Source organism: Podarcis erhardii (genome assembly GCF_964252035.2).
Source record: "Podarcis erhardii genome assembly, chromosome: 13".
NCBI classification, from domain to species: domain Eukaryota; kingdom Metazoa; phylum Chordata; class Lepidosauria; order Squamata; family Lacertidae; genus Podarcis; species Podarcis erhardii.
The window spans coordinates 45,397,272-45,411,409 of NC_138502.1; the positions used below are offsets into that span (position 1 = coordinate 45,397,272).

General features: G+C 44.2%; 1 protein-coding gene across 2 annotated transcripts in view; it reads right to left on the reverse strand.

Annotated features, from left to right (window-relative positions):
* The window catches only part of SMYD1 (SET and MYND domain containing 1), a 39,351-nt gene that overhangs the window by 19,485 nt on the left and 5,728 nt on the right, over window positions 1-14,138 (reverse strand). For both annotated transcript variants that reach the window (XM_081836335.1, XM_081836334.1), the window contains exon 2: window positions 2,916-3,092. In XM_081836335.1, the coding sequence (XP_081692461.1) occupies window positions 2,916-3,092 (177 nt within the window). The remainder of the gene's footprint in view (window positions 1-2,915; window positions 3,093-14,138) is intronic.

Genomic DNA, 14,138 nt, shown 5'->3' on the forward strand with positions numbered 1-14,138 from the left:
AAATAAGTTATATAATATATATATATAATATAACATAATATATATAATATATAATAATATAATATATTATATATTATATAAAACATAATAGAGCAGCAGCCATTAAGCAATATTTAAATATGAATAATGGCAATATTTAGAATAATTGGGCTAATATTTAAAAGTCTTCAACTGGTGCCCAAAATACAGCAGGCTTGGAACCAGGCAGCCTTGCCTTGAGAAGGTGTTCTAGAGTCAGTGCACCATGATCATGTTTTTGTGTGCACTGCTTACTGTTTATTTATTTATTTATTAAATTTGTATCCTGCCCTTCAACTGAAGATCACAGGGCAGTTCACAACATAAAAACACAAAATGCATAATAAAACAAAAGGAAAAGGAAAACAAACCAATAACCCCCCCCTCCCGTAAGCGGTTTATAAATTCTAATAAATAAAGAAATAAAAAATAAACAGCATCGTGAAATATTTTTAAAAATTGCCACATCACATGCAGAACACAGATCTCTGTTCGTTCTCATCAGGTTGTGGGACTATACCAGATCTACCCCTGAAAACATCTGGGTCCCCTGCAGATGTTTGAAAAGCTGTTTAACAAGTGACAGTTCTTAATACTGATCCTACTGTCCTACTGTCACCAATACTCATTGCATGTTGTGGAGAGACCACGGTCATGGGTGAAGACCATGGAAGAACAAGACGCCAAGCAGCCTAGACTGATTTTTCAGGACCCTGGACAGAGCACAAGCAGCAGAAGACTTGTTAAATGCTTCACTTCAGTCCTTGTGGCCCAGACGGGGATCCTTGAAGGAGAAGCCTTGTGGTTAGAAGTCTAGTAGTATTTCCGGAAGGTTTTGAGTTCTGGGGAAAGAAGTAGATGCACCCAAAGGGATTTCCAAGTTGGAAATCCATGGGGTGGTTACAGGGACATAGGAAGTCATCTTATATTAAATCAGACTATTGGTCAAGCTGGCCTAGTGCTGTCTACAACAGGGGTCAGCAAGGTTTATCGGCCATGGGCTGGATCACTTCCATGGAGATCGTCCGTGGGCCAGACTGGCGCAGTGTGATGCCAGAAATCGCCTCTGCGCATGTCCGTGGCGTCAGAAATCGCTTCCAGGCGCCGAAAATTGCGTATGTGCAGAAGCAATTTTGGGCATCTGGACATGTGCAGACATGATTTCTGGTATCTGCGCTTGTGCAGACGCCATTTCCAGCGCCACTCGGCGAGTCCCCGGGCCATGCTGCGCTGGTCGCAGTGCACAGGGACTCGCCGCACGGGCGGCTTGGTTTGGGGGCAGCTCGTGGGCCGGTAAAATGATCTTCGTGGGCCATATCGGGCCAATGGGCCTCAGGTTGCTGACCCCCGGACTACAATGATTGGCAGCAGTGTACAGGTAAAGTTTGGACAAGATTGTGCCCCATTGTGTTTTTCCTCTGTTTGTCCATGGCTAAACCTGTGTGAGCACAAATCCATGGGTGAGGGTAATGTTACCGGCCCCGGACTCACTGACCAAATGCTTGGAAGCTGTGGCTGGATGGTTTCGTGGGAGCCAATTGAACCTAAATCCTTCAAAGACAGAGGTCCTATGGTTGGGTCAGGATGGCATGGGGATGAGGGACCAACTCCCTTCTCTTGCGGGGACCCAATTAGTGTCATTGCCTTCCGTTAAGAGTTTGGGTGTAATCCTTGACACCTCCCTTTCCATGGAGGCGCAGATTACAGCAGCAGCCAAGACGACATTTTTCCACCTTCGCCGCATCAAGCAGTTGGTCCCTTACCTTTCCCACCCCGACCTGGCCACAGTGACCCATGTGATGGTCACCTCCAGGCTTGACTACTGTAATTCGCTCTACGCGGGGCTGCCCTTGAAGCTGACCCAGAAACTCCAGCGAGTGCAGAATGCTGCAGCGAGGCTCCTCACGGGGTCTCTGCCATGGGAGCATATTCACCCAGTGCTTCTCCAGCTGCACTGGCTCCCAGTGGAGTACAGGGTCAGATTTAAGGTGCTGGCTTTGACCTTTAAAGCCCTTCACAGACTAGGACCCTCGTACCTACGGGGCCGCCTTTCTGGTATGCCCCACGGAGAGCCTCAAGGTCCATAAATAGCAACACCCTAGAGGTCCCGGGCCCTAAGAAAGTTAGATTAGCCTCAACCAGAGCCAGGGCCTTTTCAACACTGGCTCCGGCCTGGTGGAACGCTCTGCCTCATGAGACCAGGGCCCCTGCAGGATCTGATTTCTTTCCGCAGGGCCTATAAGACAGAGTTGTTCCACCTGGCCTTTGGCTTGGAACCAGTTTGATTTCCTCTCCCTCTCCCTCTTTCTTTTCCCCCTTTTCCTTTCTCCTCCTGTGATGAGGCTGCATTTTAATATTTTAATGTTTCAATAGTTTAATGTTGTTTTTAAGTTGTATTCATTCAACTTGTTTTTATTACAGTGGTGCCCCGCAAGACGAATGCCTTGCAAGACGGAAAACTCGCTAGACGAAAGAGTTTTCCGTTTTGGAGGTGCTTCGCAAAACGAATTTCCTATGGGCTTGCTTCGCAAGACGAAAATGTCTTACGAGTTCCTGCAGGTTTTTTTTCCTCCCCCCCCCCTTTTTCTAAGCCGCTTATCCGCTTATCGGCTAAGCCGATAAGCCGCTAAAAGCCGCTAAAAGCTGCTAAACCACTAATAGCGCTAAACCGCTAAGCCGTCAATGGGCTTGCTTTGCAAGACGAAAAAACTGCTAGACGAAGAGACTCGCAGAACGGATTCTTTTCGTCTTGCGAGGCACCACTGTATTGCTAGTTAGCCGCCCTGAGCCTGGCCTTGGCTGGGGAGGGCGGGGTATAAATAAAAATTATTATTATTATTAATAGCCCTTGATCAATTAATTACACACATTCGTTGGCGACCAGCCTATTCACGCACCTGATGTTTTCGTTGGGCGCTTTCCCATGCCTCTTGATGGCCGAGCACTCGTTCTTGTGGTTCGCCCAGGCGTCCTTCTGGCAGGTTCGGTCACAGTAATGGGCAAACTTGCACTGACCGCAGCGCTGGAGCTTCTCGTGGCGCTTAAAGCAGGTGTGGCAGACCAGGTGAGTGAGGCTGGAATAGAGGTTCCTGGTGAGACCGGAGGGGCATCTCTGTGCCTGACAACAAACTCCAACTACAGTACTGGATTCTTTTGCCCCACCTTTTGGTGCCTGCCAAGCAGCCGTGTCATGATTATGATATTTTATTCTCTTGTTAATTATGCTGTTTTCAATGTGCATTTTCTATTTGACTTCACTTAGCAATGGTGTTTTTAAAAAATGTGTAAATTAACTTGGTTTGTGTTAAACATGTATTCTGTAGCTGTAATGTTTTATTTTGAAATCTTTAAGATAACTTTTTAGGTAAAGGTAAAGGGACCCCTGACTATTAGGTCCAGTCGTGACCAACTCTGGGATTGCGATGTTCATCTCGCTTTACTGGCCGAGGGAGCCAGCGTGCAGCTTCCGGGTCATGTGGCCAGCATGACTAAGCCGCTTCTGGCGAACCAGAGCAGTGCATGGAAACGCCGTTTACCTTCCCGCCAGAGCGGTACCTATTTATCTACTTGCACTTTGACATGCTTTCGAACTGCTAGGTTGGCAGGAGCAGGGACCGAGCAACGGGAGCTCACCCCATCGCGGGGATTCGAACCACTGACCTTCTGATTGGCAAGCCCTAGGCTCTGTGGTTTAACCCACAGCACCACCTGCGTCCCAAGATAAAGTTTTAGTTTTCTGTTAATTATGTTGCTTTGCCTGTATACTCTATATTTGACTTTCTTCATATTGTTTGTTTGATGTTTTAATATTCTGCAAACTGCTTTGTGATTTTTCTTAAAAATATAAAGCATATAGAAATGAAATGAAATAATGAAATGAAATGAAATGAATAAATAAAGGAAGCAGACTCATTTGCAGCCATTGGGGGAGTGCAATTTGTCTCTTACTGGTAAAATACCACAATACCCTCCCAATCTTACCTTTTTAATTTTATAACAGGATATAAGCATAACATTATCTAAACAACTGGTTTTCCCCCTCTTAAACAGCAAATTTTCCCATATACTGTATACAACAACTTTCCCCATAAATCTATATACATAGCTGATGGGTGCCAGCCATCAGGGTGCTCATTTGAATACTTTATAAAGGGATGCAATGTTCTAGCAAAATCATTCATATCAGCTGCATCGTTTAGGGCATGAGCTAGTTTCTCAGATAAAGCAGTTGTCCATACTTCCTGTTGTGTGATATAGTAGATGATCCAATCTTTTGCTATTTTTTGCTATGTGCTGCTACAAGAATAAAAGCATTAAGTTCCCTGTGCAATAATTTAAATTGAGTATCTTTAAAGATTGTTACTAAATGTATGCATGGGTTGTATTGTACATCCTGCTTTGTAAAAATCTGACCAGCGATCCTTCTGAAACAGAACAGAAGAAACATTAGCCTTGGGCAGGGTTTGCCCAAGACATTTTAGTACAGTGGTACCTTGTCTTGGTTCTCAAACTTAATCTGTTCTGGCAGCCTGTTCCAAGACCAAAGCGTTCCAAAACCAAGGCGCACTTTCCCATAGAAAGTAATGCAAAACGGATTAATCCGTTCCAGACTTTTTAAAACAACCCCTAAAACAGCAATTTACAACAAATGAGTTGTACTATCTAATGAGACCATCGGTCCATAAAATGAAAGCAATAATCAATGTACTGTACGATAAAATAAATAAGACAGTATTGTAGATGGTAAAAATTGAAATTATTATTTTTTCTTACCTTCACTGATGATAGTCATTGTTTGGATGGGAGGCTTTTATCCATTTCCACAGTCACACAATCAATCAATCAATCAGTAACTGAACTGGGTTCCACACAGTCAACAAAAACACATAAACCAAAACAGATTCAAAAACAAAAACGCAAAATAAATAGCAAAAACAAAAGTGCCAAACTTAATCCATTCCGGAAGTCCATTTGACTTCCGAAATGTTTGAAAACTTAGGCGCAGCTTTTGATTGGTGCAGGTGCCCCAGGGACAATAGCTGACAGCCGCATCAGATGTTTGGCTTCTGAAAAATGTACGCAAACCGGAACACCTACTTCTGGGATTTCGGCGTTTGGGAACCAAGGCATTTGAGAACCAATTAACACTGTATGTTAATCCACAACCATCCTCCACTCCTAAACACAGTTCAACTTATATGGAACACAATATACCAGCCAACAGTGGTGGCAGCACATTATTCATGATCCAGTCTCAGCACTCCATGGTTTATACTGTTTATGCAATACTAGGTATCTGTGCACCACTGCTCATAGCATTGCACCATACATTTATAAAGTGCAGTTTATAAAGTAGCAAAATATTCATGAGATATCACAAGCAGAAAGTGGAACTACTGGGAGAAGAGGCTCCACATCCACACTCCCCACACCAGTGGCGTACCGTGGGGGGTGCAGGGGGGCCGGCCGCACCGGGCGCAACATCTGGGGGTTAGGGTTAGGGGGCGCAAATCCACTGGTTAGAGGGTGCAAATTACTTGCCTTGCCCCGGGTGCTGACAACCCACGCTACGCCACTCCCCCCCCCCCACACACACATATTCCATACCGGTGAATCTGTGGACAATCATTTCATTGGCTATAGGATCACGAGGAGCCAAATGAAACTGTGTTGGGGGTTTGGCCCCTAGGCGGCTAGAGTTGTTTGCTTGGACTTCCCAAATGATCTCTGGGGGAGGCTAAGATGTAATACATTTGTGATGTACTGCTATTCACACAGGCAGGCAGGCAGACACTTTACGTTACAAACGTCTTGCTCAACCACGAAGAAATAAAGAAAATATTAAGAATACCGTATAGTAAAAGGCCAGAGGCATTCCTTTTAGGACTTTTAAATGATGATATTCCAAAAGACAAAACTAAATTTTTCTTATACGCAACATCTGCAGCAAGAATCCTGGTGGCTAAGTATTGGAAAGGGAATCAGTTACCCACTAGGGGAGAGTGGCTATGTAAGCTCTCAGAATACTTAGAATTAGCCAAATTGACAGACATAATAAGACAAAAACCAAAAAGTGAAGTAAAAAAAGAATGGGAGTGCCTAAATGAATACCTCAAAAGTCAAGGTTCGAGGACAGAAATCTGGCTGAGTCTGGAATAACCTTGTGAAGTGAAAGGACATGAAAGAAGGATTTATATCTATATGTTAGGATCGAGATGATAAGGAAAACAGGAAAATAGGAAGACACAATGAGAGATAAAGGAGGTGCTGTGGGATTGGTGGAAGTCAATGTATTGTTTTGTTTTAGTATTTATATTATTAACTTGTAAGATATGGATTTGTTGTTTTTTTTAGTTGTTGCTTTTTTAGTTTATCGAATGTTGGGTTTTGTGTGTTGTGTATTGTTATTTTTCACTATTTTTCATGTTGTTGTTGTGTGGAAAATACTAATAAAATTTATAAAAAACAAAACAAAACACAAATGTCTTGCTCAATTCTGTCATACTCCTAACGGGTGATGGAATTGGATCAACTGGCAGTTATACATAAATAGAGTTGAGTATTACAGTGGTACCTCGGGTTACAAACACTTCGGGTTACAGACTCTGCTAACCCGGAAGTAGTACCTCGGGTTAAGAACTTTACCTCAGGATGAGAACAGAAATCGCACGGCAGCGGCGCAGTGGCATTGGGAGGCCCCACATTAGCTAAAGTGGCACCTCAGGTTAAGAACGGTTTCAGGTTAAGAACGGACCTCTGGAACGCATTACGTTCATAACCATAGGTACCACTGTATATGGAATAATGAACTGCACTTCTGTCTCTGTAAACTTGGTGCTTATTTAGTGGTTTGTAGAACACCTTTGTGACCTCTCAGGCCGTGGCAAATGGTTTGGCTGCAGCTGCTCTTTGCACAAGAACCAGCTGTCTCCATAAATTCCATTTCAAATGTAGGGGACATTTAGTCAAAGGTGACACAACAGCTGCAAGCCAGCCTCTCTCTCTGCCTTTCAGATTCCATTATAGTTCACGGTTTGCATGAGGAAATGTGGGCATTTGAGTTTTAAAGCGTTAACTAGTAAACACTTTTTAAGAGATGCTGAAATGGTTCCTTGGCTTGAGAGAAATAGGGAACCTACCAGACAACAGAGAAGTTGGAACAGTGATAAAACCTCCGTGGGCATTGCTGGTCTTTGAAAATACCACTTGGTGTGCACATACTGGCCAGCTTAAACTGGCCCAGTGCCAAAAATAATTTGGGCTTCAGACAAGAGAGCAATGTGGGTTTTAAAGATGCATGTTTTAATAGATCACAGGGCAGGGACTTTGAAGCTGAAATGGACAGAGCTTCTGGTGTCAGTTAATAACTGCTGGGGATGAGCAAAAAATTCAGGATGAGGCCCAGTGTCAAGAAGTGAGGCTTTTGCCCTACAGAACATGAAAAAACCAAGGGGAATAAACTACAATAGACTCTTGTTACTGCCACACACTTCCCTGTGGTTGCACTTTTAACAAAACCAAACACCCTTCCAGTCACTGCTGGCATTCCCTGCTCTGTGTGTGTTTGGTTGGACATGTCTGTTGCTTTCCTCCAAAATTACCGTACATTTTAACCTGGAACTTTTGTCTTGTGGTGAGGTGTTTGGGATGCTTCCGTCAAGGGCTCCTTTCGTCAGGCTCCATTCTTCAGTAGCAGTGTGCTCAAATTCTGTATCCAAGCCACAGCTTCACACAGCTGCTTCATGTTCTACAAACAGGCAAAACTATCTTCATAATCAGACCAAACAGACAACTTTCTGGAGTTTAGCTCTAGGAAGTGCTCCAGCATGCTTAAAGAAATGGGGAATGAGATACATAGGTCAAAACAGGAAAGGACATACAGTGAAACCTCGGTTTTTGAGCATCTCAGAAGCCAAACGATTTGGAGCCCCAACGCCGAAAACCGTGAAATAATTGCTTCCATTTTCAAAAGTGCCTCAGAACTCAAAGGCTTCCACTGCATGTTTTTCCATTTTTCAATGGATTTTGCCAGCCGCCCATTGATCCTTGTTTTTCAAACATTTCAGAAGTTGAACGGTCTTTCAGAATGGATTACATTCAACAACTGAGGTTCCACCGTATTAGAAAGGGTAAATAAATAATAAGTTTATCTTGTTCTGTTCTGTCCCCTAACCAAGTCCACCCCTCTCTTTTCCAGCACTTCTCCTCATGCTGTGATGTAGTTATCAAAGGCATGCTAAAATAAAAAATAACATACAATGATGCATTGTGTTCTAGGAAATTGCTTGCAAGCATGTGTTTATTTAAGGGACGCGGGTGGCGCTGTGGGTTAAACCACAGAGCCTAGGACTTGCCGATCAGAAGGTCGGCGGTTCGAATCCCTGTGATATATAGTATCTCGGATGGGGTGAGCTCCCGTTGCTCGGTCCCTGCTCCTGCCTACCTAGCAGTTCGAAAGCACGTCAAAGTGCAAGTAGATAAATAGGTACCGCTCCGGCGGGAAGGTAAACGGCGTTTCCGTGTGCTGCTCTGGTTCGCCAGAAGCGGCTTAGTCATGCTGGCCACATGACCCGGAAGCTGTATGCCGGCTCCCTCGGCCAATAAAGCGAGATGAGCGCCGCAACCCCAAAGTCAGCCACGACTGGACCTAATGGTCAGGGGTCTCTTTACCTTACTGAGACAAGAAGTCAGGAACAAGTTGCAAAACCACTGGGTGAAATGATGCAGAAGTGTACTCTCTACTTCTGCAGCTGCCTTGCTGCCTATCTAGTAGGTTTTATTTATGTATGGAGGTGCTTTTATCTTATGCTTGTCTATGACCATATTAAAGATTTGGATTGGATTGGAAGTGCTTATGTATCTCAGTCGGACGCTGACTTACATGGCCTGCAATGCACTTGCAGCAACATGGTAATGTGATATATAGTATCTCAGACAAGTGAAGTAGTGATCTAAATAATTCATTGCATTAATCCTAGCAACAATGCAGTAAGTCAAGTGTGACTTATTTTCAGGGAGATGTGAAACAGAAGTGCGGTCATGCGGCTCATTCCTATGTATGTTTGCTCACAAATAAGTCCTAAGGAGTAAAATGGGATACAAGTGTCCCTCCCTCATTACAACTTGTGTTTACAAGTGTTACAACTTGTGGCCTCCTCTAAGACGGTTTATTTCTTCAGGCAGCAGTTGCAGTTGTTTTTATCCCAAGCCTTTGTCTCCTTGCTGCCATATATGGCGACAAGCTCTGCTGACCCTTTTCACCCTGCTGACATGGCAGCTGACAGAAACCAGAACTTCTTGAAGTGGCCGAATCTCAGTTTCTCTCAGTTTCTTGTTTTCCCAGTCTAAAGTTCACTTTGCCGCCATTTCACATCAGTCTGACTTTTTTGAGAGTCCTCTTGAAAATTCACCCGCATTTTTAGTTCCCATTTCGTTTGCAATTTTGCCAAATACACACGTAAGGTAAAGGGACCCCTGACCATTAGGTCCAGTCGTGACCAACTCTGGGGTTGCATCGCTCATCTCGCTTTATTGGCCGAGGGAGCCGGTGTACAGCTTCCGGGTCATGTGGCCAGCATGACTAAGCCGCTTCTGGCGAACCAGAGAAGCACACGGAAACGCCTTTTAGCTTCCCGCTGGAGCGGTACCTATTTATCTACTTGCACTTTGACATGCTTTCGAACTGCTAGGTTGACAGGAGCAGGGACCGAACAATGGGAGCTCACCCCGTCGCGGGGATTCGAACCACCGACCTTCTGATCGGTAAGTCCTAGGCTCTGTGGTTTAACCCACAGTGCCACCCACACCACCATATGAGGGCTAGCCCTGATCAAAGGGGGGTGGCTGCAAGGTGGACTTTGTAAAGATACAGCTCTTGAGAGCATCGACCGCACAGGGTTCCTGACTGAGTGGAGAGCCCATTCATCTGTTCGCAAATTTATTTCAACATTGGCGCTCAATGTGCAGGCATTTGGGATATGTGATGCTGCAGCAGGCCTGGTGGGCATGGACATGTTCTGCGCCTCTGTGTGTTGGATGGATGGATGGATAGATGACTGGCTGGCTGGATGGGAAGCTGGGCAAGAGCTCCATCACATAAGGCAGGTATGCTGAAGATGACCATTCCTGTGAGTGTTTCATCACTAGAGAGGAGGAATCTGCCACTGTCCACATGTTACTGGATTCCATCACCCAGCCACCAGAGCCACAGACATAGAAGCTGAAGTCCTACAACCCTGGGAGGGCTACAGCTTCCATATGTCATCTGACTCAGAGGATGCAGAAGCTCCCCTCCTCAGAAAGTTCACTGGACATGAACTTCTCAAGTCCCTGAAACGAAACCCACAGCGACTGCGCTTGCCCTTCTCCAAGTCTTGGCTGTGACCGCTTGCCAGGGAGAAAAAAATAGACCCCATAAATCTGTCGACCTTGTCAGCACGCAAGGTAGTGGAGCCTGCCTAACAAACAAGGTTTCTGTGACTTCTGAGAGGAAAGGTGCGACATCTTCATTTCAAAGACCTGTATTAAAATGTCATCAACTATCATCTCTCATACGTTCTGCAGCGTATTTTCTGCTGGTTCCATAGTCAAGCAAAAGGCTGTAACAGAACCTAAATCAGGAAAAGAAACCTGAGGTGAACCACAAAATAGTGCCCAACTCCCCACCAGGAAAGAAGGACTGTGAACATCAAGAACACAGGGGGGATAAAGGTCTACACCAGGATTTGCTGCCCCAGTTGCTCCTGCCACCTGAAGCAGTCACCTCGTGTTGTCTCATGGATGGGCCGGCCGTGCCTGGCTGCATGGAAGCCTATGGGCAAGCAGCTATTCATAAGTAGGTTTTTTGCTTTGCAGACAACTATGCTAATGCATGAGGTCATGCTTCTCATCCCAGAGGTAATGGCTGCATAATAATAATAATAATAATAATAATAATAATAATAATAATAATAATAACAATAATAATAATAATAATTTATCTATACCCCGCCCATCTGGCTAGGCTTCTCCAGCCACTCTGGGCTGCTTCCAACAAAATATTAAAATACAGTAATGCTTCAAACATTAAAAGCTTCCCTAAACAGGACTGCCTTCAGATTTCTTCTAAAAGTCTGGTAGTTGTTGTTCTCTTTGACATCTGGTGGGAGGGTGTTCCACAGGGCACAACTACCTGACATTTAGAAGACATCTGAAGACATGTTCAGGGAAGTTTTTAATGTGTGACATTTTAATGTATTTTTAATCTTTGTTGGAAGCCAACTCAGAGTGGCTGGGGAAACCCAGCCAGATGGGCGGGGTACAAATAAATTATTATTATTATTATTATTATTATTATTATTATTATTATTATTATTATTATTCACTCATTTTTCAGTCTTTATAGGTGTCAGACTGCAGACCCCACAAAGGAAACTATCCCTCTGGAGTGCCACGTTGAAGCTAGGGAGACCTCCAGCAAGATGGTTGAACTTCCAGGTAGCCACCCAGGTGAGGAATATGCCAAGCAACCCTCACCCAGCCCCCAGCCCCCCAAAATCAGCTGGGGAGGCCCTACTTACACTTTCCCCTCCTTTCTGCTTCTATCCATTCCCAGCTCTCTTCAATCCCTTCTGGCAAATAATTTCAGATCAACCCAATATAGAAAAAGGGTATTGCAGTGGTACCTTGGGTTAAGAACTTAATTCGTTCTGGAGGTCCGTTCTTAACCTGAAACTGTTCTTAACCTGAGGCACCACTTTAGCTAATGGGGCCTCCTGCTGCCACCACGCAATTTCTGTTCTCATCCTGAAGCAAAGTTCTTAACCTGAGGTACTATTTCTGGGTTAGCGGAGTCTGTAACCTGAAGCGTCTGTAAACTGAAGCGTCTGTAAATTGAAGGGTCTGTAACCTGAGGTATCCAGTTAAAGCTATATAGAATATTGAAATAACATCTCCTGGACGGATTGTTCATTTAGACTTTTACAGAACTGAGGGCAGGGGAGAGTACAAAACAGTAAGACCTTCCCTCTCACAGAGTAGTGCCTCACCATCTTGTGAACATTTATTTTTTAACATTTAACATTTAATTTTTGAAGCTTTTAAAATGTTCATTTCCCAGATGTGCCCCAGGACTTACTACCGAGTAGGGATGGTGGGGGAATTCCATATGGTTAGGATCTAAATGCGAACCCTACCCAATTTGTAATTTGAAAAACAATACGTAAACCGAAACACAGCGATCCTTTGAAATTCATGCTTCTCTGAATTTTGTTGCGCAGTGCTCCAACCAAATAAAGTGTCCAAAGATTGGTCTGTTATTGGAAGGCATTTATTAGTGGGGATAGTCTATAAAATGAATTATATTAAGGGAAACTGCTTGCAAAGAAAGGTGTGCATTAAGAGAAATTGTCACTAAAATACTCACAAATTTCCGCAAGGACTCATTAAAAAGAACTGGCCAACTAATTAAGAAGTGTGGAGAACTGGAAAACTGAGAAACTGATAGAAACCCAAAGTGACCCATTCATCTGCCTCTATTACAGAGTAGATATGCAGATACGATTGCACCCTATGTCCCACTGCTAGGCTTTGCAGCAAGGCTTCCTCGTTCCAAAATTTGTGGTGCATTTCAGATGCATTTCAAATTGGACAAAGACATAACACATTACTCTGGGGAGATCAGACCACTCAAACCCTCAAATGCCCCATTCTTCACACACAAAAAAGCAAACAGGATAGCATTGTTAAGTGTGGAGCTGTTCAGTCTGCATACTTAACCTTTGCCTATATCAGGGTTGACATGACACAAAATAGTTGTGCTTTGGTTAAAGGGTATGGTCACTGATATTCAGAGTTAGATATGGTTTCTCATAACCTCATATGTATATATAGTTATATATGGCACATATATAGTTATATATGGTTTCTCATAACGTGGGTGGCGCTGTGGGTTAAACCACAGAGCCTAGGACTCAGAAGGTAAGCGGTTCGAATCCCTGCGATGGGGTGAGCTCCCGTTGCTCAGTCCCTGCTCCTGCCAACCTAGCAGTTCGAAAGCACGTCAAAGTGCAAGTAGATAAATAGGTACCACTCCAGCGGGAAGGTAAACAGCGTTTCCGTGCACTGCTCTGGTTCGCCAGAAGCGGCTTAGTCATGCTGGCCCCATGACCTGGAAGCTGTACGCCGGCTCCCTTGGCCAATAAAGCGAGATGAGCGCCGCAACCCCAGAGTCGGCCACAACTGGACCTAATGGTCAGGGGTCCCTTTACCTTTACCTCAATTATATTTTACCAAACAATATCTCATCCGTTAAAAACTGCTTCATCATAATCCTCCGAAGCAATGATGCAACCTTTTAATTGGATACAGGACAGTAGCTCATTACATTATGACAAGCTGCCATAGCTTCCCTCCCAACATGAATGCTTAGAGTGTAACGTGAGATACTGGAATAAGCTGTCAACGCATTAGAGACAGAGCCAAGCTCTGGAATGTGCTCCTTGATTTCCAGTACATTGCATTCTGGATACTACCAGCTACATTCAGTGGAGAGACTGAAGTCCTAAGGCATGTGGACATCTCACCAATAACTTTTAGATCCCTGTGATTAGAAAAGATTTGGGAATGCATGGCTGACTATCCCTTGCAATCAGCTCACATGTTGGACATTCTTGCGCCCTAGATTTTCTTTGCTGTTGTGCATCTGATATGTTGCAAGCACCAAGGATTGGGCCCAGTGCAATGTATTTCTCTGTTCTCAGAAGCTACTGGAACTCGCTGATTCAGTACAGAATTGAATATTCTTAAATCTGTGTTGGATTATTACCCAGAAACACCAAGACAGCCTCGGCTTCTTTTTGACACTTGCGAGCAATTCTGTGAAGGAGTTTGTTCCTTAACAGAAAAGCTGTATGCACTTCACAATGAAGACCAGAATTCATCCCAGTGATGTGCCAGACCAATAAAATCGTCTCATGTGATTAAGACTAGCAGTCTATTCACCAAGACCACATGGTCAGACCCCCAGCCATGGTTGGTTTCTTCCATGCAGGGTGAATGAGCCAGATTAAATGTTCATCAAAAGAAGGCTCACACACAATTCTGGATGTTCTGGGGAAAGTCATGGAAAAAGCAAAAGTGTA